Source organism: Caloenas nicobarica, chromosome Z (assembly GCF_036013445.1).
Source record: "Caloenas nicobarica isolate bCalNic1 chromosome Z, bCalNic1.hap1, whole genome shotgun sequence".
Classification (NCBI taxonomy): Eukaryota; Metazoa; Chordata; class Aves; order Columbiformes; family Columbidae; genus Caloenas; species Caloenas nicobarica.
The window spans coordinates 9,765,658-9,789,521 of NC_088284.1; the positions used below are offsets into that span (position 1 = coordinate 9,765,658).

The 23,864-nt window shown below is 53.2% G+C and overlaps 1 protein-coding gene across 2 annotated transcripts in view; it reads left to right on the forward strand.

The window, feature by feature from the left end:
• The window catches only part of CNTFR (ciliary neurotrophic factor receptor), a 213,523-nt gene that overhangs the window by 151,128 nt on the left and 38,531 nt on the right, over positions 1 to 23,864 (forward strand). For both annotated transcript variants that reach the window (XM_065657212.1, XM_065657211.1), the window contains exon 4: positions 1,320 to 1,550. In XM_065657212.1, the coding sequence (XP_065513284.1) occupies positions 1,320 to 1,550 (231 nt within the window). The remainder of the gene's footprint in view (positions 1 to 1,319; positions 1,551 to 23,864) is intronic.

The window sequence follows — 23,864 nt, forward strand, 5'->3', positions numbered from 1 at the left end:
GTAAGTGCATCCCTGTTACTGCCTGGTGGGTCTGTACCGTAATATCTCTCTGCAACACTTTTGCACCCAGCTGTAGTTTGGCTGCCCTGGCAGCCTCAGCAGCACACTGTCTCCTCTCGCTCCCTCAACCACTTTTCCCCGTGAGTTACGAGGGTTTTGGGCAGCTCTGATCCAGCTCTGGTCTCTGTCGGACTTCACCGGTGACGTCTTATACTGCCACGTCTGACCGCTTGTTCTTGCCTTTGGTCTCCTGACTTTTAGTGGCTATAAATCCTTGCAAGGACTTTCCTCATGTGTCAGGGCTGCTTGGATTTCTGGGGAGGCACCTTGTCAAATGTGTTTTTGAAACCCAGGAGTATTTAGAGAACTGAATTACCCTTGCCTGTGCACAAAGCCTTGATGAAGCCTTGAAGGAACCACATCACCTGCTCATCTGCCTGTCTTGCTTCACCCCTTGTCTTGCACACACAGACACATGCAGCTTCATCCTTGCCACGCTTAGCACAGCCAGTGTAGCAACACAGGAAAGATTCGATTGCTAAGGATCATTAATGAATGTCAGCTCGAGCTCCTGTCCAGAAACCTGAGAAAATTCAATTAGGCAGCTGGTGCACAATGAGCTGAATTGCCCCACTCGCAAGATACTAAATCAAGCAGCTCAGCAAGGCATCATCTTATTGTAGAGAGAGAAGCCAGGCAGGGAGACAAACAGCATAGCATGCACTGAGCAGCTGCCCCTTTCCAAATCATGACATGGTTAGGTTGCAATCCTCCCACCTGATTTCCTGGGCAGGGAATGTCAAGGGCAGCTGCCTCCTTTCCACCTCTGCTAATAAATAACTTGAGTTTGCTGGTGACACGTCCTAGGATTTGTCATCTCTCTGCTGGGAATTTCTGATGTGTGCATTTGGTTTGCATCCTGCAACAAACCACATAGATACAGGAGTGGCAATGACTTGCTAGTGTGAGCGTCCAGCTTTGCTGTGAGGCATTTGACTGGTGAGCCATATATGTACCCCTGATGTCTTCTCCAAGGTAAAGGTCAGAGGAAAACATTCTGTGAGACGGAGGTATGGACATGGTTTGTGAGTCCCAATCTGCTGGTCCATGCCAGTTGATGCACTCTGGTCTAAGATTAAAATAAATCATTATCAGAGCCAGGAGGAGAACTTGGGCTTCCCTGGCCACCAACACAGTGTCAGTCCATGCCCAGGTTCTTCCCTCACTTCCTAGACAAGTGATGGTAAGATGCTATTTCCAAGGCAGCCCTGCGCCCTGGTTTCTCAGCTCACCGGGTTTTCTCCTTTTCCTCCTCACAGACAGCCACATCCAGTACGAGCGAGTAGGTGCAGATGTGACCATGAAGTGTGGCTCCATGGACTGGGATGCAGCCGTGACCTGGACAGCCAATGGCACCGACATCGATGAGTCCCACCTGAATGGGTCCTACTTGATCCTGAAGAACGTCGACCTGACGCAGAGTGGCCAGTACTCCTGCTACGAGGGCTCCTCATGGCATCTCAAATACCAGACCTACCTGAGGGTGGGAAGTGAGTACCCCAGCATGTGAAGTTGAGAGGCACAGAGCCGTGCTCTCTGCTCCCATAATGATCTCTCATAGCTTCCTCCTGCCATGACAGCTCCTCTACTTTCCATACATACAGTTGCCTGCTGCACCCTGCCGTACAAGCACCCCGTGATATGCTAATCCCAGCAGCAGGATGCCAGAATCAGCCCCACCTGCCCCAGACTTTGCATCAAAGCCAGTAGATGCCCCAGGAATACTTTGGGAAGGGATATTGCTTCTCTGTCCAGCCCAATGCCCACCTGGAGTCTTGTGTGAAGCTCTGGAGCCCTCAGCACAGGACAGACACGGACCTGTTGGAGAGGGCCCAGAGGAGCCACAGAAATGATCAGAGGGCTGGAACAGCCCTGCTGTGAGGACAGGCTGAGAGAGTTGGGGTTGTTCAGCCTGAAGAAGGCTCCAGGTAGACCTTATTGAAGCCTTTCTGTACTTAAAAGGGGCCTATAAGAAAGATGCAGACAGACATTTTGGCAGGGCCTGTTGCAATAGGACAAGGGATGATGGTTTTAAACAAAAAGAGGGGAGATTAAGGCTAGACATGATGAAGAAATTTTTTTAAATGAGAGTGGTGACACACTAGCCCAGGTTGCCCAGAGAGGTGGTAGATGTCCCATTTCTGGAGACATTCAAGGCCAGGCTGGATGGGGCTCTCAGCAATCTGATCTGGTTGAAGATGTCCCTGCTCATTGCAGCGGGTTGAACCAGACGTCCTTTGAAGGTCCCTTCCAACCCAAACTATTCTATGATTCTATGACCACCATCTGTGCAGACAGAAGGAGTTTGGGATGAGCTATGAGAGCGGATTGCAACTGGAAAGGAGAAGTCCTGGCCACGGTCACTGCAACATGGTTGTTTCAGAGGAGCAGCCTCTGTGGATGCAGTTGCTGTGTGTTTGCAGGAGCCACGTGCACAGGTGTGTTGGAGAACAGCCGTGTGTTCCCCAGCATTTTGCATATCTTGAGCACAAGATACGCTGATTCACAGGTTTCAGCGTGGGAGATAAGAGTTGTGCTATATTTCACGTGATGCTGAGAGCTGATAGGAGCTATGCGTTTGGTGGGCTGTGTTTGTACAGCTGATGGCAACTGTGTGTTTTGCAGTACGGCATCTGCAACTGGCAGCGGTGGGTGTCTGGGAGCACCAGCCGGTGTAGCTGGTTGTGGGATGGTGACTGCTGTGGAGGATGCTGCGGGGCACCAGCTGGGAGCCACAACAGGTGGGGATGCATTCTGTAGGTCCTTGTACTTTCCCAGGTTTTGGGGGATGTGGCAGAGCCTTTCTCTGCTTGTCTCACCTTCAGGACCTTTCATCAGAATGAAGGTGGTTGTTTCCATCCTAGACCATAATCCAGGGGCAGAGGGTTGCAGGAGGACCAGCTGTCGTGGAGGTACACCAGAGTCAATTGAGGCAGGCAACAGGCTCCAAACAGACTTTGTTCTAACCAGAGCTGTTTAACAGAAACCAGCTACAAACAGAGTTTATCCAAAGTTAATTTGGCACTTTGGTAACATTATACAACACAGGTTCAGATACTGGTTAGTGGTTCAATTACTACACAACCGACTCAAACTCAAAGCCCTCAAATCCTGAAATTCTAGAGCAGGAGTGTCAAACTTGGTTTCACAGGGGGCCACATCAGCCCATATCAGTTACATTTATACAGTCCTAAAATTACATTCGGCCCTTTGAAGGCAACTGCAAGGCTGATGTGGCCCCTGTTGAAAATGAATTTGACGCCCCTCCTCTCTAGAGTGATGGTTCAAAATGGGCATCTTCCCACTCTGTGTCAAAGTGAGGACTCTCCAGGGTACCCAGATCACTTACCAGATCGGCAAGGTGTCTCAGTCCCTGCGTAACGTTCCTTAGACGGCCAGGCTAAGGAGGAGAGTCTTCAACTGCAGACCCACTGCTCCAAAGAAGACCAACTCAACTGGGGTCTCCAGTGGGCTCCATTTATACCTGAGTTGAATCTGAGCTGTGGTAATTTATGGTAATTGTCCAGAACCTTCTCTCAATCAAGGTGTCTCATTGGTCAAAGGCCCTGCCTGTCAACCAAGGGGTGTGTGCATGATCGTAGTGGTCCATCAGCCTAGAAGTTTCTGTTGGTCTGGGGAGGGGGAGAGTGCGTCTGCCACACCAGCCATGGCCTGCTTAAGCCCTGCAGATCAGACAGGAGGGTCTCTCTGCACCTGTAGATCAGACCGAAGAAATCCAAGTTTTCAGGGATGCTACACAGTGTCCAGCTTGTGATTTTGGGGTCCGCTGGGAGGGATCCTCGCACATGGACCAAGGGGAAGGGATGCTGGAAGAAGCTGAAAGGCAACGTGAGAAGCAGGTGTGGGGACAGCAGGCAGCACAGGGCAGGGGGTGCGGCAGTGAGTATGTTCTGGGTCTGGAAGCACGGCGGACAAAAACGCACTGGTAGATGAGCCGGGGGACTCTCAGCTGCACTGTCGACGTGAGGAGGTGCTCATGGGTCATTCGGTGCTGCTCACATGTGGTTCAGAGGTGCTCATGGGTGGTGAGGTGGTGCTCATGGGTGGTTCAGACATGCTCAAGTGTGGTTCAGAGCTGCTTGTGGGTGGTGAGGTGCTGCTCACGTGTGGTTCGGAGGTGCTCTTGGGTGGTGGGGTGGTGCTTGTAGGTGGTTCAGATGTGCTTACAGGTGGTGAGAAGGTGCTCACGGGTGGTTTGGTGGTGTTCACGAGTGGTGGGGTGGTGCTCACGGGTGGTTCTGAGGTGCTCATGGGCTGTTTGGAGGTGCTCACGAGTGGTTCAGAGGTGCTCATGGGTGGTTTGGAGGCCGGGCAGAGAGGAGCTGGAGGAGGCTGTGCACCTCCTTTGCTTGGGCACATGCTTGCAAGACCCCACCTGGGGAGAGGTCCCAGGCTGTGCCACTGCACGGGGGGCTGCAGCCCAGGTCTGGAGGAAATGAGGGGACTGGGGAGGGGGCTGCAGCCTCCAACCACCTCCTCTGCAGCTGTGGCTTCACCGTGACTTTGCAATGGCTCTTCTGTCTGCTAAGCACCTTGCTAATAGTACCCCTGTCAATCCACGCAAGGACCTGTGGGAATTGCTCAGTGTTATAGCCCAAATCCTGCTGTTTCCTATTACTGTGTGTTCCCATTTGCCGGCAGCTCATATCCCCCCTGAGCATCAGGCATCTGAGGAGCCCAGTTGGACACAGCAGAGGCCACCAGCCCCAGGAGAGAGGGCGACAAATAAATAAGCAAATGCCTGGTGTTGTTAATGCAATTAAGCATGCAAGGAACTAATCAGGTGAGATGCTTTTAGCGGTAATTAATTTAATTGCCTAGATTTTAATTTAATGTTCTCTACGAGGTTTCTTTTCCCAGCGCTGCCACCCCCAGCCCCTGCCTGCATCCCCCAACTTTCCTGCCTCTGCAGGGCATGACTGATTCCCACAAGGTGCATGGGCTGCTGCAGAGTAGCGGGTTTGGGAGCATCTCAGGAGGGGATGGAGATGGAGATGGGGATGGGGATGGGGATGGAGAAGGAGACGGTCGTGGGGATGGAGATAATGGAGATGGGCGGCTTGTGAGAGGTTTGCAGCATGGCCCTGTGGTAGCATCCCTGCTGAAGCTGAGTGCACTGGGAGCCCAAACCTGCAATATGAGGGATTTTGAACACATTTTGTTTCAGTTGCACAGGAAGGTAAATTAAAACAGGCCTGTGTCTGTGCTTTCCCTTCTTACTGGGGCAACAAGAAAGATGACAGCAACAGGAGTAAGTGGCTGGGGGACAGCACAAAGAAGTGCTGGAGATCTAATTAAATAGACGACGGTACCTGGAGCATGCCCCCCAGGTGAGGCAGGGGCGCTCCCAGGCAGACAATTCCGCAGGAAGGATGTGGGGAGGGAGCAGAGAAGCATCAAGGACCAGGAAAGGGTGTCAGTTAGCAAAGCAAGCTCATTCGTGGGGGTCAGGGATAAAGGGAGACCTGCCAGGAGTCAAACTGAGTAAGACCTTGCAGAGGAAATGAAAAGAGGGGTTAGCCATATAAATCCGGAGCAAACAAGGAGAGAAGAGCGGAGCTGGCCATGCAGCCAGGTTTCAGGGGAGATTAAAGGTAAAACTGGCAGATCCTGATGCCAAATGAACCCCACTGGGTCTGAGTGGCAATGCTCAAAGCAAGAGCAGCACAGGCTGGCAGAGGGGAGGGAGGATAAACCTGGAGACAGTCCTCCACTGTGGAGGCACCTTCAAAGCAAATGATGCATTGAAGGCTTGGGGAGCACATCATGCCCAGGTGAGGACATCTTCTGTTCATTAGCAAGGCTCATTAGCAGCTGAGAGGTCAGCGGCGATACCCAGTGCTGTGGGGAGAGGCGACGTGTCTCCTGTGCTTGAGAGAAGGAAAAATTCCAGTCAGGCAGCCTGACAGCGGGACTGCAGGGCACGCTTGGATGAGGGAACAATTAAAGACATGGAGACAAATGGAAAATGGGAGAAAAATATAAGGAGGACTTGCCAGGGATATATCACACCAGATTAACCTGATTGCTCTCTTTGATAAAGGAACAGATTTCCTAAGCCCAGAAATGTGGTCGATGTAATCTGTCTTGACTTCAGTGAAGTATTTGCTATGATGCAACATGGGAAATTATGAGTTAAACCAGAGAAAATGTGGATTAGTACGAGAGTTGGAACACAGCTTAGGAAATGGCTAAAGGGGATCAGATTGTGCTGAAAGGGGAGCTGTTGGGAGGGATGGGGGAGCTTCAGCATCAGCCTTTGGACCACTCTCAGTGGTGTTACCCATAATGGCTCTGGCCCAGGAGGACCAGGGACCACTGGTGGGATGTGCCAGTGGCTGTGGGGGGACCCAGGGATTTCTGGGGTGGGGATTTCATGCTGGGGGGGCCAGGATGCTACATAATGGCGCAAAAGGCACAAATTGCATGAAGGTGTTTCATCAGTGTGCTTCAGCAGGCAGGTGGGAGGACACAGGTAGCTCAGCTGGTCCGTGGGGTAGGATTTGACACCCAGGTCCACACCATGGGTGATGTAGTTGGGAGCCTAGCAGCAGCCCATAGAGGCTGGGGGTAGCCAGGCTGTTTTGTCCCCGGCAAAGATGAGAACACAGGCACACGTACAGTGGGGACAGTGTGCATCCAGGGGTGGTGTGACCGACAGATGGAGAGCCCACCTTGGAGACGAGGAAGGACGCATGGGCTTGCTTATCCTTAAGGGTCCCAGATCACCCATCTCCAGGACATGAATCATCCCAAGCACAAAACAGCTCAGAGGAAGGTGGCACTTCTCCAGGACTGCCTCTTCCAGGGGACTTTGAGCAGCGACGTGTTGCTCTGACCCCTTTTTTTCAGGCAGCTGAGCATGACGTGAAGCAGAGGAGAGCAACCAGGATGCTCTGTGTTTGTCTCCAGTGGATCACCTGCCCTACAGCCTGGAGAGCCGCAGATGCCTGGGCATGGCCAGATGAAGCAGGCGATGCGTCCAGGGCTTTTTGTATGCCAGGTATCTCTGGACTGAGCCCAGGGCTGAGCATGGGGAGGGGGCAGGTGGGAAGGGAAGGCTCTGGGTACCAGGAGCACAGTGCCAGGCTCCCAGCTTCCCCCGCGAGCTGCAGCTCTGTGTTTGGAAACGCGTGGCCGGAGGGCCTGGGGATGGATGTAAGAAAGACGTTGGGAAATAATGCGCTCTTGAGGTTTGGCACACGGCTCCGTGCATTACAGAATGTTATAAAAATACTGCTAATGGGCCAGAGAGGAGTGGAAACGCGCGGCAGAAAGGCTGCCAGAAGCTGGAGAGCGCACATGGGAGCAGGGAGGCCTTGTGTGCAAAGAGGGAAGGGAAGGAGGCAGCCAGGGCGGGCGTCCATCTGTCCTTCCGCTCCCATCTCTCCATCCCTTTCTAACCTGCTTATCTCTGTCTTGACCCATTGGCTCTGCCCATTTGCATCTCTCCTTTCGCCCCGCTGCCCAGCTTTGGGGACGCCCGAGCGCTGCCTCCGTTGCTCTGCCTGCTGCCGGGTGGGCTGGGATGCAGGCGAGGATGGGGTCTGCGTGGGAAAGTGTAACAAAATTCCCTCCAGCAGCAGGGACATGGGTCAGGATGGAGATGGCGGCTGGTGCGGCGGTGGCACTGGGGCCTCACAGCCTGATGCCAGCCCCAGTCCTGTCCCATGGGCATCGCTGCCTCCCGGGCGATGGTGGGAAAGGGACTGGCAGAAGGCGAGTGGCTCTGGGCTGGCCTCCTTCCTCCATGTCTGTCACTGCAGTGGCTGGCAAGAGAAAGGGGAAAAAACATGCGGTTTGACGGAAAACGACATGGAAAAACAACCAAATTAACAGAAAAACAAACAAAGCAAAACCAGAGAGAGGGCGGGGGAAGGGGCAAAGCAACAGGAACCACATGTGAGCAGGGAGGCCAGGAGAGCCCGAGTATGTTCTCTGGCCTGATTAGCAAGCGATCAAACATTGGCCACTAATAAATAATCAGACCTCCTTTGTCTCTGCCTTAGAAGTCCCTTTCCTCCCAGCTGGGCTCCAGCTGTAACTGGAGGGTTGGACTGCAGTTTGCATCTTTGTGTTGTTGTTGTTTCTATAACTTTTTTCTTTTTTGCCCATCCAAAATAAAGAAGAGACAAAGAAGGTAACAACCTCTCAGGGTAAGACATGCACCTCTGGCTCTCCAGGAGCAGGATGCAGCACCAGGGCAGGTGTGAGCATCCCATGATTTGCAGGAGCATAACAGCACAGGAAGGCAATGCTGGTGACTGGTGTCTGCCCACCTGCTTCTGTAGGTTGGTTTCGTGGGAAAATCTGCAGAAGGGCACTGCCAACACTCCAGCTTGGAAAGACAGCGATTTGGCTGTTTCTGGCAGCCAGTGGTGAGGATGCTTGTGCCTCAGAGCAGGGTGCTGTCGGTTGGGTCAGTGCTCCTGCCACTGGCACGGATGCTGATGGAGCTCGGGGTCAGCGCGTGCAGATATTTCCCTGCTGATGTCCAGCGATCTGTGACACAGAGCTTGGTTTGCTTTTTGTTGTTCTTGTTGTGTTTTCTTTTTTTTTTTAAAAAAGCCCTTTTGATGGATTTTTTCCCCCATGAACTTATCCAATCCCTTCCTGCTGCCGTGTAAACTGAGGCTATTTCGAGAGCAGCAAGTTAAACAGGACTGCAACCATTCCCTGGCACTGGGGCCAGCTGGCAGGGAGGGGCACCCGCCCCTGCAATTCATCCCTCTCGCCCCCCACAATGTCCTCCTGTCCCTCAGGGACAGCCCTGTGCCAGGTCGGCCCCAAGGCTGTGCCCAGGCCATGCATTAACATTAGCCTGGGCCAAACCTATCGCAGGGATGGAGCTAATAAATTTAAGCACGTGGCTGCTGATGTTCCAGCATCAGGACGTGCACCCCAAAGCTGTTTGGTTTATTGCTAGTGATGTGGTTGATTTTTTTTCTGTACATGGCTGGGTAGGTGCAATGGCCCTGGGGGGCTTCACAGCCAAGTGTCACCCCCTGGTTTCTGAGAGCCATGGAAAGGGAGCGTTACAGACGAGGTCAACCAGATTGCAGAAGTTCTTTGTTCATCAAAATTCGACTTTATTTCGTGAGGCATGCAGGCTCTCCAATTGCTGCCTTTCCATGCTGAGCTGTTTGTTTGCGGCTGGGAAAACTCAACAGTCAAACTTCGCTGCATGTGCCCAGATTTCGGGTCTTGGCCTGGCTGGGAGCTGGAAAGGCATGCTGGGTAACAAAATGCAAATTGCCATCCCAGTTTTTTAAGGAGAAAGAAAAAAAAAAAAACAAAGCAAAACCAAAACCAACCACCCAAAAACCTCACCACACTCCCAAATGCAGTTATCCCTAATTGAATGAGGAGCCGAACTAGAAAAACAAACACGTTTGCAGGCAGCGGGCGACCTTACTGCCCCATCTGGCAGGATGCGTGCTGCCGTGTCACAGCGGAAGGGCTGTATGAAGTGGTGCTGTGTGTGTGCACACACTCGCACGCTCTTGCACGCTCTTGCACGCTCGCACCCGTGCGAGCACGCACCCGCGCCCCGTTGCGTTCCTCCTGTCCTTCCCCTCGCTGGGCTGGGCAGCCTGCCCAGCTGCAGCATAGCAGAGTGATGCTTCTTTGGCTCACTGCATAAAATATGATAATCTGGGCCAGTCGGTGTCAGAAACAATAAAAAAATCCCCTCTCCCATCCTCGCGGCCCCCCCCTTCATGCGGGGAGCTGGGGGCGGCGGGGAGCGCGTGGCGGTGGGGCGAGCGGAGCGGCACGTGGCATTTATTAGGTGCTGCGGCATGGGAGCACAGCTCCTGCCGCTCTGCCCTGGCCTCGCCGATGCTCTGGCCTGCAGAGCCTCAGGGAAGAGCACGTCTGGGAGGTGGCCAATGTGTGCAGGGTCCCATGTCCTGTGGCGGGTCCCCACTGGCACCTGAAGGGACTTGGCCCCATGCTTGACCCCACCGACCGATGAACCTATGCCAGGTTGGGAGCTGTGGAGAGCTCATAGCTTCGCCCTTCGCCTGGGTCATGGCAGCAGCATCGCGTGGCATGAGAGCACCAAGAAGCAGAGAAGGTGGCCACCCCTTGGCCAGCCTGCTTCTCAGGGTGGCGGTGGGAGAGTCGTGGTCTTGCCAGTGACCAGCCAGAGCCAGAGCACACATCAGTGAGTGTGCTCCCAAGTGCAAGGACCCCCTTGGTGAGCCCCCAGCAAAGTCCTAAACTTTGGACCTACATGTGAAACGAAGCCAGAGGCTCCCTGTGCATCCCTCCCTGCAGTGGGACTGGGGACGAGTTCATGGGATGGAGCAGAGGAGCAGCCTGACTTTTCTCCCTGACCCGTCCCAGCAGCTGATGGACTGAAGGAGAAGAGGAAAAAGTGCTTTGAGGCTTGGCAGCTTGACTGGGAAACCCTCCCAAGTCCTTGTCTAGCACAAATGCTGAAGGCTGCGTGCCATACCAACGTCCCGTGTCTCAGGCAGATGGCAGCACAGCCTCCTCCTGCTCTCCTGAGGTTTGTTTATCCTCCTTAACATGACAAAACCAGCTCCCTAATTAAAGAAGCCCAAGTCCAGTCTAAACAGCTTCCCACAGCCTCTGCTTCAGAGGGATGGGAATTAGGGCTGCCCTGAGGCTGTGAGGACAAAGCCGCCTTGGCCACAGTCTTGGACCTTTCGTGCCAGGAGAAGCGCAGGGGACACATGCTGGAGGGGACACACGCTGGTGGCACGGCACTCTGCACTGGCCTCCACGCCAGGAAGGATTTTGTCTCAGCTGCTCATAAGTGCCTCTTGTCAAAATATTTGGCGTGAGCTTCCTGCCGCCCACCATTGGTGGGTCCTCGGCTTCAAGTGCACTGGGAAGGGAGGGACGAGCCTGGATGTGGCCACCTCCTGTCACCGCAGCCATGGGGCAGAGGGCAAAGGGCGGATTCTCCATGTGTGGATGCTGCTTTTCCTTCTCCACTTAAGGAAAATCACAGTCTGCTTCCCTGGTGGTGCTTGAAGAAGAAACCTCACTGATGTCACCAGCACAGAGTATAGCTCTTGGCCATCGCCGGCCACATGTGCCCATGTCTAAAGGGACCCAGACCAGGTAGTCACCCCAGGGACAGAAGACCCTGCAGTGGGGATCCTCTGTGACCCCATCTCTCCCACCTGGAAGGAGAGGAGATGGCAGGCAGCAACAAATCCTTATCTTTTTGCAGCTTTCAGTGCTTCTCCATTCCTCTTTGAAACTACCAGTGGTGGCCCAGGCAGGAGGTGAGGTCCTGGCTGAGGGCTCAGCTGGGTTGGAGCAGGATCCGGTTTACTTCAGCATGAAAGACATTGTCATTAGCTATGGTTTCCCAAGCCAGTACGTCTGCTGTGAATAATTTAGCAGAGTAAATGTGTGCTAACAGCAGGTCAGGGTGGGGAGGAGAGTCTTGGTTCTGGAAAGCAGGGAAGGGCACTGGGAATAAAGTGAGATTATTTTCCTCTCATTAGCAGGACAGGGTGTTGTCTCCCCCCGGAAAAGGAGTCAGAGGGTTCCCATGCCCGATGGATCCCTTCTCTCCCCAGTCCCCTCCCAAGCTGTCAGCATCAGTACCAGAGGCAACTGCAGGACAATTTCCAGTTGCTCTTGCTTCAAGCACTTTAATGCTGTTTAAACAATTACGCAGTTGATAAATTTTGACAAGAAGAGATAGAAATAGCCTGGGAGAGCCACGCAGTAGAAATGCTCTAAACAGATGTCCCTTTTCTACCCCCTCCTCTGCTCCCTGGGGGTCTTTATCGTTTGCTGCCAACTAAACAAGACAGTGTTTGCTTGAGTTGGGATGGTGGGGAGGGGGAGAAAAATCCCTTATTAAAATGGTTTATGATATGGTCCCTAGGGTGACGGCTGCTTGTTTTCTCTCCAGGATGGTCTTCTCTGCACCGACAGGAGCTGTGCACAGCCTGCCGACTGCAGATATGGCTAACGAGGGGCTGTTCGTCCCTGTCCCCACTGGTTCACTGGCTACCAGACTGGGCAGCCTGACTGCCAGGGACACAGGGGAGGGAGAGGGGCATGGGCTGATTTCCTAAAGCAAGTGAGCAATGATAACCTGCTGGGCCAAGCAGCATGGGGAAATTTGGTCTCGCTCTGGGGACGTGAAGAGCCAGAGGCCATCAGTGCCTGCACAGAACCTCATGCAGTGGGGACCAGGGGTGGCTGCCTGGTGCTGCGGTTTGGCCCAACTGAGAAATGTGGAGGACAGAGTGGCCATGAAACCAGGGCTGGATGAGAGTCAGGTCCACCGAGGAAGCTTGATGTCCTGCGTGGCTGAGCTTGGATGTGTAGGGAGAGGAGGTGAATGCTGCTGTCCATCTCTGGAGGCCAGGAGATCACTTGGTGGGTCCATGTCAGGAAACCATGGGGAAGTTAGGAGCCGAACCTGAAACCACAGTGCTGTGTTTTCGCTGATGTTGGGCTGCCCTGTTCTGAACGCCCCCGACCCTTGATTATTTTGCCTTGCCACAGCTTTACAGTATGTGCAGCTTTGTGCTGAGCACACGCCAACTCAGTGCATGTTCCACAAGGAGCAGCTTTGTGTGGGGTGTCACACATTGTGGGTGCACATGCCATACCCTCTCAGTCAGGGAAGAAAGCAGAGGGCTGCGAACAGCCCTCTGCCTTTCGGCTGCTTTCAGGATGCTCTGCAACCTGTGTTGTTCCAAGCCAGTGCCTGGGCAGGCTGGAGCCAGGGAGCTGTGAAATGTGTATATGGCGAATGGGCTGGAATTGATCGTCTGTTGTTTTGGAGTTGACATTGTGCCATTCACTTCTTTGGGGAATAGCTGCCGTGCTGAATCCCTGCCTCTGATGGCAGTGGACATGCTGATGGCTTGTCCCATGAGTCCCAATACACACCTATCCTGGAGAAATACCCAAGCCAGTTTGTGCTTCCAAAGCCATCCCCGTGGTGAAGTGAGAGCCCGAAGTGTCAGGCACCGCACAGGCATTTGAGCACAGAGCGGAGGGTGCTGAGCAGAAAGGTGCCTGTGCAGGTGTTGGTCCGGGATGGAACAACCTGCCTGTGTGTACCTGTGCATCCCTGCCTGCACGGCACAGCATCCCTGCCTGCACAGCCATGTGGCTCCATGGCCTGGTGGGCAGCTCTGTTGCTTGAAAGATGGTGTGCAATGGGTTTGGATGTGCCTGTGCCTGCTTTGCAAAGAGAGGATCCTAGCATGGAGGATCTCTGGCTGTTTTGGGCATGTTTCTGGCTGTGTTTTCCTAATGCTTAGTCCTTCATTGCAGGCTTTGTCTCAGCTCTCTGTGTTTGGACCCAAGCTGCTTCCCCTTCCCTCCATGTCTGACTTTCCTGAGTCACCAGCCAGGTGCAGGTGCTCTCTGCAAATGCTCTTTGGCTTCATCAGCGTCTTCCTCCTCTTCCTCCCTTGACCCCACCCAAAACCTAGGGACCTGGACTCCGTTGCTGCACTGAGAACACAGGGCAGCCCCTGCCACCTCCCATTCCCCTCCTTGCCAGGGAAAACAGCCCCCGCTCAGTGGGAAGCCATGGGGTCAGTGCATAAATGAAAAGGCAGGAGGGGAAACTGAGGCACAGACTGGGGAGCAATTTCCCAAAGCCACACAACTGGGCTTAGAAACCAGACTGGTGATTCATAGCCCTCGTCACCCTACCTGGCTTCCCAGCTCGGGAGTGCTGTGTTGGGTCCCCCCACCCCAAGGCTCCCACCTGCCACAGTGCACCCCAGGGGGGCAGCACACCCCAGTCACACAGGACTGGGTCACTCTGCGTCGCGTCGTGGAGCAGTACGGCTCATGGACAGCCAGCCTGGAGGTATCACCTGTGGGCAACCTCCACACATGCTCCTCTTCGTGCCACAGCCTCCATCATCCAGCCCTTCCTCCCATCCCTCCTCCTCCTTCTGCCCAGCCAAGCAAGCAGGAGCTCGCTGAGCATGGCTGGCCAGTATGTAGGTTTATTTCTGCTCCTTTCTGCTCTCTGCAGCAACTCCCGGTCTGCAGCAGGGAGACAGCCACAAATCTTGGGGAGGGGACAGTTCCCATACCCACAGTTGACCTGCCACATTGGACATCAGTGGTGAAAAAAGGTCCCAGATCAGATCCCTGCACTCCTCCTGGAGAAGAGAGTGTGGGAGCTGGTCCCGTGGCCAGGCTTGCTTTTCACATTAATGCAAAGCAAGTGAGAAAACACCGCTGGCTTGGGGGCTGTGCTAGAGCACAGGGCAGCTCCTTGCTGCAAGTGCTGCTGGTGACACGTGGCTTTTGCAAACCAGGCTTCCCTTGCTGGAGCAGCATCAGCACACCAACAACACTCACATCGCCTCTGGAGACTCGGGAGGGGAAACACCACTCACTTTTAACCTGCCGAGACAGTGTTGGTGGGTGTAATTTTTGCCATAGCAGCGCAGCATTGTGTGGGGTCTGCTGCGTCAGCCTGTGGAGGATGCTGAGGGTTTTGTTCAGAAGTGAAAAAGAGTGGTGGGCTTTTTCATGGGCATTAAAAAGCTCACAAAGCTGCCGTGACACATCGTCAGTGACGGCATCATTTTGGTGCATTCCCTTCCCTTGCTTCCCCATCTCATGGCAACTGGTGGATAAGAGCAAACCTTGGGGATGATTCTCACTTGGGGCAAACAGAGCAGCTGCCATGGCAGCTGTGCAAGGTCTGTGCTGCCATGCACCTCCCGGGCTTAATTATGATGAAAAAAAGCAGAACTGCAGAAAGCACAGAAGATACCTCCTACGGGAGGGTGCCAGAATGGAGACAGCCCAAACTGTGAGTTTGTTTTGGGACAGGGAGTCCAAAAAGACCATTCTTGGGTTTTTGAAGCCAAGACTGAGCCAACTATGCTAAATGCTGTGTATTTCTGATGAGGAGGCAATTTTACTTCTTTGCAGATCAGTCCATGGCTGTTATAGGAGGTTTAATGTGAGAAAGACCTTGGAAAACTAGAGAAAGTGCAGAAGGATGCAAAGGGAGCAGGGGAGAATGCCATAAGGAGAAAGACTTAAAATAATCTGTTCAGTGGCTTCAGAAGGAGCTGGAAACATGCCCTGACTCCCATTGGTAATTACCTCCAACGGTGAAGATACTGGGTACTAAACCAGCAAGCAAAGCCATAACTAGAGCCAATGACTGGAAGCTAAGCACAGCCATGTTCAAATTAGAAATGAGGCTCATATTTTTAATAGAAAAAATGATTAAGCATCGGAACAAACTGCCAAAAGCAGTGGCAGCTCCTCTGTCGCTTGTTATCTGCAGAGCAAGGCTAGCTGCCTCACTGAAAGATGATTCAGTCAAACACGAGTTATTGGGCTCAATAGCGGGGTGACAGAGGGATGTAATGGCCTGTGCAACCCAGGAGGTCAGGTGAGATGAACTAATTATCTCTTCTGGCCTTCAAGTTGGTGAGTTAAGGAAGGTGCATATCCCTGTCTTGCAGATTTAGCTTTGCAGTGGCTGTTTCTTTCATCAGATAACGTGACTTGAGTGGTGCGGATCAGGGCTGTGGAAACAAAACTGCAGCACAGCAGGCTGTGGGGTGTTCAAAGGATGCTGCATACCCCTGCTTAGGATGCGGCCAAGACCGTGCCACTCATCCCCTGCATCTTCTGAGATACCTGGTGCTCATATCTGACCTGAAAGACAGTGGAGGAGTGAAGTTTATAAGGAGGGGGGTGGGGAAGGGCAGAGCTGCCCTCTCTGGCTCTAAACTGAGTTAGTCCAAGCACGTGCAGGGATGCTGAGGGACAGTGATGAGATGGGGACAGTGGTGGCTTCCTAAATGTCTCGGCCAGCCACGCTGCCTGCAGCACCGAGCTGCTCCAGGCAGTGCAGGGAGGTTAAATGAAGCACGGGGGGCAGCTGCGATTGATCGCCTTGCAGCAAGGTGGCTGGGCAGGGGAGGGTTGGCAGCAGTCCTGCCGAGCTCAGGAGAAGCACGGGTCCATTCCATCCCAGCCACCAGATGCCTCGTCTTTTTGTGCACCCTGCTCCTGGCCAGGCTGCAGAGAAGAGCCAAGCAGTAGCTGGGTCCTGGGGTGTCTGCAAGGCACGGGGAAGGCAGAAGTGCAAAAGGAACTGAAATGGGATGAGATGGCTCAGGGTCCGAGAAAGGAAAGGGGGAAGGGAGGAAAAACTCATGTGAGACGTTGGCCCAAAGGAGAGGAAGCTCCCAACAGCCTCTTCCAAAGGAGCTTTTGATGAGGAGCTGAATGGAGATAATGTGCCGTCAAACAGTGGCGGGGAGGGAGCCGGGAGCAGCTCCCCATGAACCTCTGCCTCCCGTGTGCAGACAGGAGCTTGGCACAGCACTCCCAGAAGCACTTACCTCCCTTAATGGCCAGGCAGAGCCTCCCAGGCCTCCCCATTAGGAGCTGCCTCCCTGGTCGATCTGGAACGAAGTGCTCAGCCAGCCCAGGGAGCAATCATGCCACGGAGCCAGCGATGCCACTCTCTCCCCCAGCCCCTTTAACTGGGTGTAAGGTAGGCTCTGATGGTGCAGCAAGGCAGCACACCTGTTTGGGACGAGACCAGGTTAGTTTGTCTCTTTTTAAAGCCCTCTGATCCCTTCAGGAGCAAGAAGAGCCATGCGTCACTCAGGGGATGCCATGTACCCTGCAAGTTGTGGTGCCACATCCTTTTTCAAAGGTGCTGACATTGCACAGGGAGACAAAGACTAGGGCAGGAGGAGTTGGTGATCCAGGGTAGCAAATGGACCATGATTTTAAACTAAAGGAGGGGAGATTCAGGCTAGACATGAGGAGGAAATTTTTTTACAGTGGGGGTGGTAAAATACTGGCCCAGGTTGCCCAGAGAAGTGGTTGATGCCCCATCCCTGGAGACATCCCAGGCCGGACTGGACAGGGCTCTGAGCAACCTGATCTGGGTGAAGATGTCCCTGCTCATTGCAGAGGGGTTGGACTAGATGACCTTTCAAGGTCCCTTCCCAACCAAACTATTCTATGGTGGGCTTGCAACTGAGCTGGAAATGTGGGGTTTCAGGCTGTTATTGCTTATCAACAAAGCATCACCCACCACCCCAGGCTCTCCACCAGCACAGCAGGCACAGGGGAGCTTGTCGGGGCAGGCAACCCAGGGTGCATATCGGCGGGAGGAGCTGGCTCTCCTTGTGCTAGGAGGGGGCCAAGTCGCCTTCACCTACCACGCCAGCATGAAAGAGGCGCTTTGATTGCCGACATCTGTAGACAATCAGATAAGAATTAGAGTTATTCCTCTCGGCATAAATGGTATTTCTAATCTCATAATCCCTTACTATTGTTCTCACCAGGATGTGGCCGCTGCTAATCCCTGAGAGTTTGTTCTTGGGCAAATTTCAGAGAAAAGCCGGGGAGGTGCGGGAGGAGGGGTTGGATTCTTTCCCTCCTCTCACCCCCAGAACCCCTCCCAGGTACCAAGCAGGCTGGGAGGAGCTGGTCAGGCAGCCGCCTCTCCTGCTAGCCAGAGGATGCTCACGCTGGGATGAAGGTGTTTGCAGGGCGTTTTCATCACTGCTGCCAAGAGCCCCTGCAGGTCTACCCCCCTGTGTCCCTGCCCCAGGTTTGTCTCTTCGCTGAACAGCTTTGTGGCACTGGCATCAGGCTCCAGCCTGGTTTTGCCACTTGGCAGGTTTCCGAAAGCAGAGGCTGATCCCTGAGGAACAGCCTGAGGTCTCTGTTTGCTGGGAGAGGTGCAGTGAGGGCAGCATCCTGCTGCTGTGCGGCTGGAAAAACCAAGGTCCCCAGGCAGATGAGGGCTGTTAAGGTGCTTTGTTAAGACCCTCGACTACATTTGGCCCTAATTTTGCATCCTTCTCAGGCTAGAGTGGGGAGAACTGCTTGGGTTGCTCCTTAGCCCCTGTCCTGATGTTGGTGTACTGGATGCAGATGTACCTCTCTCCAGCAACCCACCGTGACCTTCCCTCCTGGCTACCTTGCAGGCATGATCGAGGTGGGAAGGGGTCTGGAAACCTCCTGACGTCTACCCAGAGCAGGCAAGGGTTGCCATTTTTCTTGTCTCTGCTGCATCTTTCCTTGCGCAGCACATCCTAGCTGTGCTGCATGGCTCTACCAGCTGATACTGAACCACAACAGGAACTTGCACATGAGCTGCCAGCAGGACCTGGGGTGAAATCCAACCTTGGTGGTATCAGGCTCCCCCTCTGCCTACAAGCCACATGCTACCTGCCTTGATACAAGGATGGAAAACCTACCCCAGATCCTGTCCCATCCTGATGCATGGGGCCAGTTTAGGAGCTGCTCAAGGGAGCAGCTGGCAGTGTAGAGGTGAGCAGAGAGGCTGGGCGTACCAGCCTTTGCAGACAAAGCTCTGCACCTTTCCTGTCTGCTGGGTTCCTTCTCTTTTACAGCAGCTGTTGCTTCTCCAGCCTCTTCAAGTTTTTCTCCCTTTTTATTTCTCAGGCCAGTTGGAGAGGCAGCATGGCTGCTTCAACCAAGTCGTGGGCATCTTCTTCATCTTAGCAAAGTGAAGGTGTCAAAGGTGGCTTGGCAGCAATACATACCCAGCAAGTCTGCATCTGTCTTCAAGGTTTAGAGAGCTCCACGTTGGTATAACATACCCACGGCATGGAGATGCCGTGGGGCAGAAGGTGCAGGAAGCATGCCCATCACCATCCCCTCTGTGCTCCTCTCACCAACATCCTACCTGCTGGAATACCAGCGTCTTTCCTCTCTGCCTTGCTGTAACCTGTCCGTCATTACTGTGCAGCCCCAAGTGATTTGTTAATATAGCTACTTTTTCCCACACAGGGAGAGCTCTGATCTCTCCTGGGCTGAGGTGTCCCTCTCATTTCCTTGTGGTTTGAAGGAAAGGAGGGGGCTTGGCCTGAGGTCAGGCATTGCAGACTGTGCCATGGGGATGCCATGGTGGCAGGACTCGGGACGCAGCGGTACAATGATGCAACTTGTCTGGGACTCCCTTAATATCTTGCGAACATCAAAACTCTGCAAAGCCCTGTGAAGAGAGGAGTGGATGGTGTTGGCTTGTAATGAACCAGCATAACACCACGGTGCATTTCCCTCCTACACTCTGAAGGCTGGCAATTGGAGAAGGAGCTAGAAGGCACCCTTGTTGCACTGGGAGATATTAGTTTTCAGATTCATAAGGGTTTTGCCCTGAAAGGGGAAACGAATGGGTTTTGCTCTTCACTGGCAGCTTTGGAAAAATGCCCTGAAAGTCAGAGCCAGCTGAAAACTTTTGGTGAATCAGGAGGTTAGAGCACTTGGGTTCCAGATTTTGCTAATTTTATTTTTGTTGGATGAGGTTTTAATTAAATTGTAGAGAGCTCTAAAAGGAAAAGCCCCAGAAACTCAACCTTTCCTTTAAAATCATCAGAAGCAGAAAAACCCCTGCTGTTGTTGTCATCTTTCCTTTGGAAGCGAATAAGCTGCAAAGCAGCCGCAAATGTGTGAAACCTTTTGGCATGGTCTCATCCCTGGGGTTCGCTGGGGCAAGGAGAGTTTGCTGCATCCCCATTTGGGTGGCCCTTTGGCTGCAAAGAGGCTCTGCCTGCACCATCTGGGGAGGGGATGGGTGAGCAAACACCCTCCCGGGCATCCTGGGGCTGGCAGGAGTGCAGAGCTGCCAGGGCAGAGCAACGGCTTGCCAAGCCCCGAGACACAAGGGATGGGAAGGAGAAGGGTTAATGTGTCCACTGACACGAGGATCACGCACCTCTGCCTCTTCTCCTGTTAGGATGGTGTTCTCCCTGTCCCGGGTATCTCTCTCCCTCCAGAACCACCATCTCTCTGCCCAGAATTTGGCCTTGCACTGTAGCCAGATACTGAGCAGAGAGACCTTGAGGGCAGCTGGACATCCCAACCTGGCCTGGGGAAGATCTTTGGCCCCAAGCTGCGCCAGCATACTGAAAGGTGTATTTGTGGTGGAAGGGCAGTGGCAGCATCCCCTGGACTCATATGACCTCCAGAACTGGATTGCGCCTGTGTTATCTCCGTCCCCAAGAACAGCCCAGTCGCTGTCTCTTAAAGCTTGTTCAAACCAGCGTTTTTTTCTCCCTGGGGCTGGGATAACATCTCCACACACAGCCCAAGGCCCTCCTGGCTCCACAGTAATCACCCAGAGCTGCACCAGGAAAAGCAGATAATTAAATTCAGGCTCTTGCTTCTCCCCTAGCAAGCAGATGCAGCGAGACAGCAGTCCTGCAGAGACTTTATTCAGGGCAGGGGACAGAAATTTCAGTCTTGATCTTGCCCATAGCAGCTGCCAGTATTGTGGCCGCTGAGCCGGGGACCTGCTCCCTGCATCCAGCCATGCCTCGCTGGCTTATCATTTCCAATCCTATCAGAAACAAAACTGCTGCTGCTTAATGCTTCATTACAGGCTGTTATGTGTCTCCTGCACTGCCCAAGAGAGCAGCAAGGAGGGCTCTGACTCTATTTAATAACTGTTTCATAGTTCCTAATTGACATATAAAAACGCTACTAACTCAGTTTCCTCCAATATAATCCATGGGCAGGAGCAGTGGTGCCCTTCTGGAGCCCGAGTTTTGGTCCATTATTTTGACATGGGAAATCCTTAATGCATTGATCCGCAATCACAACAATGGGTTTACGCCTCACCTTTTTCCTCTGTTAGTTTTAGCTTTTACAACCTTGGGGGAAGCCCTTGGGGAAGGATTTGGGTAGTGGGGGCAGACAGAGGAAGTGAGATGATGACTGGTGCTTCATTTCGGGAGGCTGTTCCTGCTGGGGTCTGCAGCACCCCTGCCACAGTGCTTTGCAGCGAGGTTTAGCTTTGCAGTGAGGTTAAGCTTTGCAGCAAGGTTTAGCTTTGCGGCAACGTTTAGCTTTGCAGTGAGGTTTAGCTCTGCAGCATGTTCCTGTGGGGCTCTGTCTCTGGTTGCCTCGGGGCTGTGCCTCATGCTGGCAGGTCCCCAGACCAGGGACTGTCACCCTGTGACTGTCAGGTGGAGCCACATTTGTACCCACTGAAGATCTACCCAGCCTTTCAGCTCTCATAAGCAAGTACCTGTACTTGCTCAGGTGAAAGAGGAAGAGTTTATTCTTGTAAATTTGGAGATGTTGGGAAAACAGGGGCTTTCTTTGTGCACTGCACAGTTAGCAGGACCTCATCAGTGCCTGGGGGTTTCCCCTGCCCCTCCTTGCTCGTGCAAGTGACCCAGACTTTTTCTGTGCTGTACAATGAGAAACACCAGGCAGACGAACCCCTGCTCTCCCCAGGGATGCACACACAACCACATGGCCAAAAATGCTGACCAAGGATGTGGAAATAGTAAAGCGTTGCAGAGGCGGCATTCAAAAGCCACATGCTGGACCTGAAACAAACCTGAAATTCAACTCAAACACTTGGGGATTTGTTTTGTTAGTTCCCACCTGAGGCTGGCACTTAGAAAAAGTGGTTGGAAATCAGATTTTTCAGGTCTTTCTCCTCCCATCAGGGTGGCTGGAAACTTAAAAGCCAGCTACCAGTCTCGCAGATCTTGGTGACACCAGAGGGGTTGAATTGCACCTGGGGTAGAAGCAGAGCTGTGACATGAGCAGAGGTGGAGCAGCAAAGGAGAAGTGTCGAGAGCCTGTAGCTCTGTGCAGACCAAAGCAAATCTGACTGTGGATGAAAGCATCCTGGGAGGATAAGAGGTTATTAGTAGCGAGTGCTTCAGGGATAACACACAAGATATTGGTTTAAATAAAAATCAGCGTAACGGCGGCTCTAACAGGACCCTGTGGGTCACTTGGAGGAGAATCAGAGGCAGCAGAGATCCAGTGCTGGCACACTTGGAGCATTTCCTAGCTGCAAATATTGTGCTGGAGAAAGACAGGACTGCTGTCTGTGCTTCTGAGTGGGCAGAGACATGGACAGGGGTGCAGGCACTGCCTCATGGTGTACAGCACGCACCAGGATGTCTGAAGAGCATCACTGCAGCCAGGTTAGAGACTCAAACCACCGTGACTGGCAAGGACAAGCCAGACCATTCGCAGCTCTCCACGGAGCTGCAGTGCTGGGAGATGGATATCCATGATGTCAGCCAGTCGTGGGTCCACGATGGAGGTCGCATTCCCGTGGTGTGAGTCAGCCACATTCCTCCCCAGGGTCAGCGAACTGTGCTGGGCTTCCGTAGCCTTGGCTGTCTCCGGCCTCGACGCTTGCAGTGATTAACTGAGCTGAGGATGCTCAGTTTGGATGGACAAAGCAAAGGCTAAGGGGCTCCTGGCAGCTGGGGACAGCTTCAGATGCTCATCCGTGGGAGAGGAGAAGAGCGGTCTCTCGACCACCCTTCATACCAAGAGTGGTTTTATCAATGGGCCGTGAAGGGGTGATAAAATGCTACCAGCTATTTCCACAGACAGCTAATCCATCATTATGGATTTGTTGTTAGGGAATCTGGCAGACCCGTACAGTTCCTTGTAGCCGGCTGTACCTCTCACGCCATGGTACAGCCACCTGCAACACCAACTGTTGTCATCGTGATATGGAGCCGTGTCATACTGTGCCATTGGCAAATGGGGACATGAAGCAACATAATAGCCAAGCCGTTGAGATAAAATGAGTCTCAGCATGTAACAGAAGGGTTTCTCCACTCCAGGGATTTTTCTGCTTGAAGTTTTTGGGTTGTGCTATTCTCTAAATGAGTGTTTCCTCCCCATCACTGTGCTTCCATGGAAGTCAGGCATTTTGCAGAGGAAACGTCCTGTGCCCTTCAACTTTCCCATCACATATGACGGGCAGACCATCTGCAGGACCTGCAGCACAGACAGCATGGAATGTACAAAGGTGGCTTCGCATTACCAGACCTCTGTCACTGAGTCCCTTACTGCTCGAGGGAATTTGAACCACCTGGGGCAGTTCCCTCGTTGAGGACACGTCTCCTCTGGGGCCAGCCAGCAGCCTGACACCTGCATCGAGCTACGTGTGTCATATGCAAGGCTCAACCCGGAGCATTCATGCATCACAGTGGGTGAATGGAGATAGCAATTCAGCCTGGATCCTGCCCACTGGGTTGTCTCAGGAGTATTACAGACCTGATCAGCATCAGCTGTTCCCTCAGGACCAGAGAAGATGGACAAACCCACATGCTTGGGATAGCTGCAAATTTGCCTGGTTCTGGGAGGGGGCAGATGCTGGGACATGTGGCCGGACCTCCCCAGTGCTTTCTGCGGGGTTTCTGCTCTGTGGTACTGTGGTCTCTGCTTGCACTTGGGTTCTGCACAGAGGTTGTCATTTGAGTTTAAGGTCCCCATAAGTTATGTTCATGGGTTTTTCCAAGTTGGTGCAGCCTTCTTTCAGGTGCAGAGCTCCTGATGCAGTGCTGCTGACATTTTGCAGCCCTCCAGCAGCACCCCAGTGCTCTGCAACCCCTCGAGGTGCTTGTTTCAACATGGAAAACCCCAAGTGGGGCAAAACCAACAGAGATGCTGCACAAACAGCCAAAATCCAACTGTCTGAGGCTGCACAAGCTCTGCTGTCAGTGAGTTCCAGCCAGCGGTACCATGAGCCTGGAGTCAGGCAGCATCCGCAGCAGGGATAAGGATACTTCCAGTTCTCCTAGAGGCCAGTTTGCAATGCTGTGATACCCTCCAGCCAAGCCACTTGGGTTTCCACTAACCCACCTCATTTCCTCGTTTGTTTTAATCTTCCAGCAAAAATTTAACCATCAGCTGCTTTGACCAGCTCCCTGCCTCGAATTAAATGATTGACTCCTAACCACATGTGTTCTCGGGTTGGCTTGTCCCAGAGAGAGGGTAGTAGAGAGTAAAACTGCAAC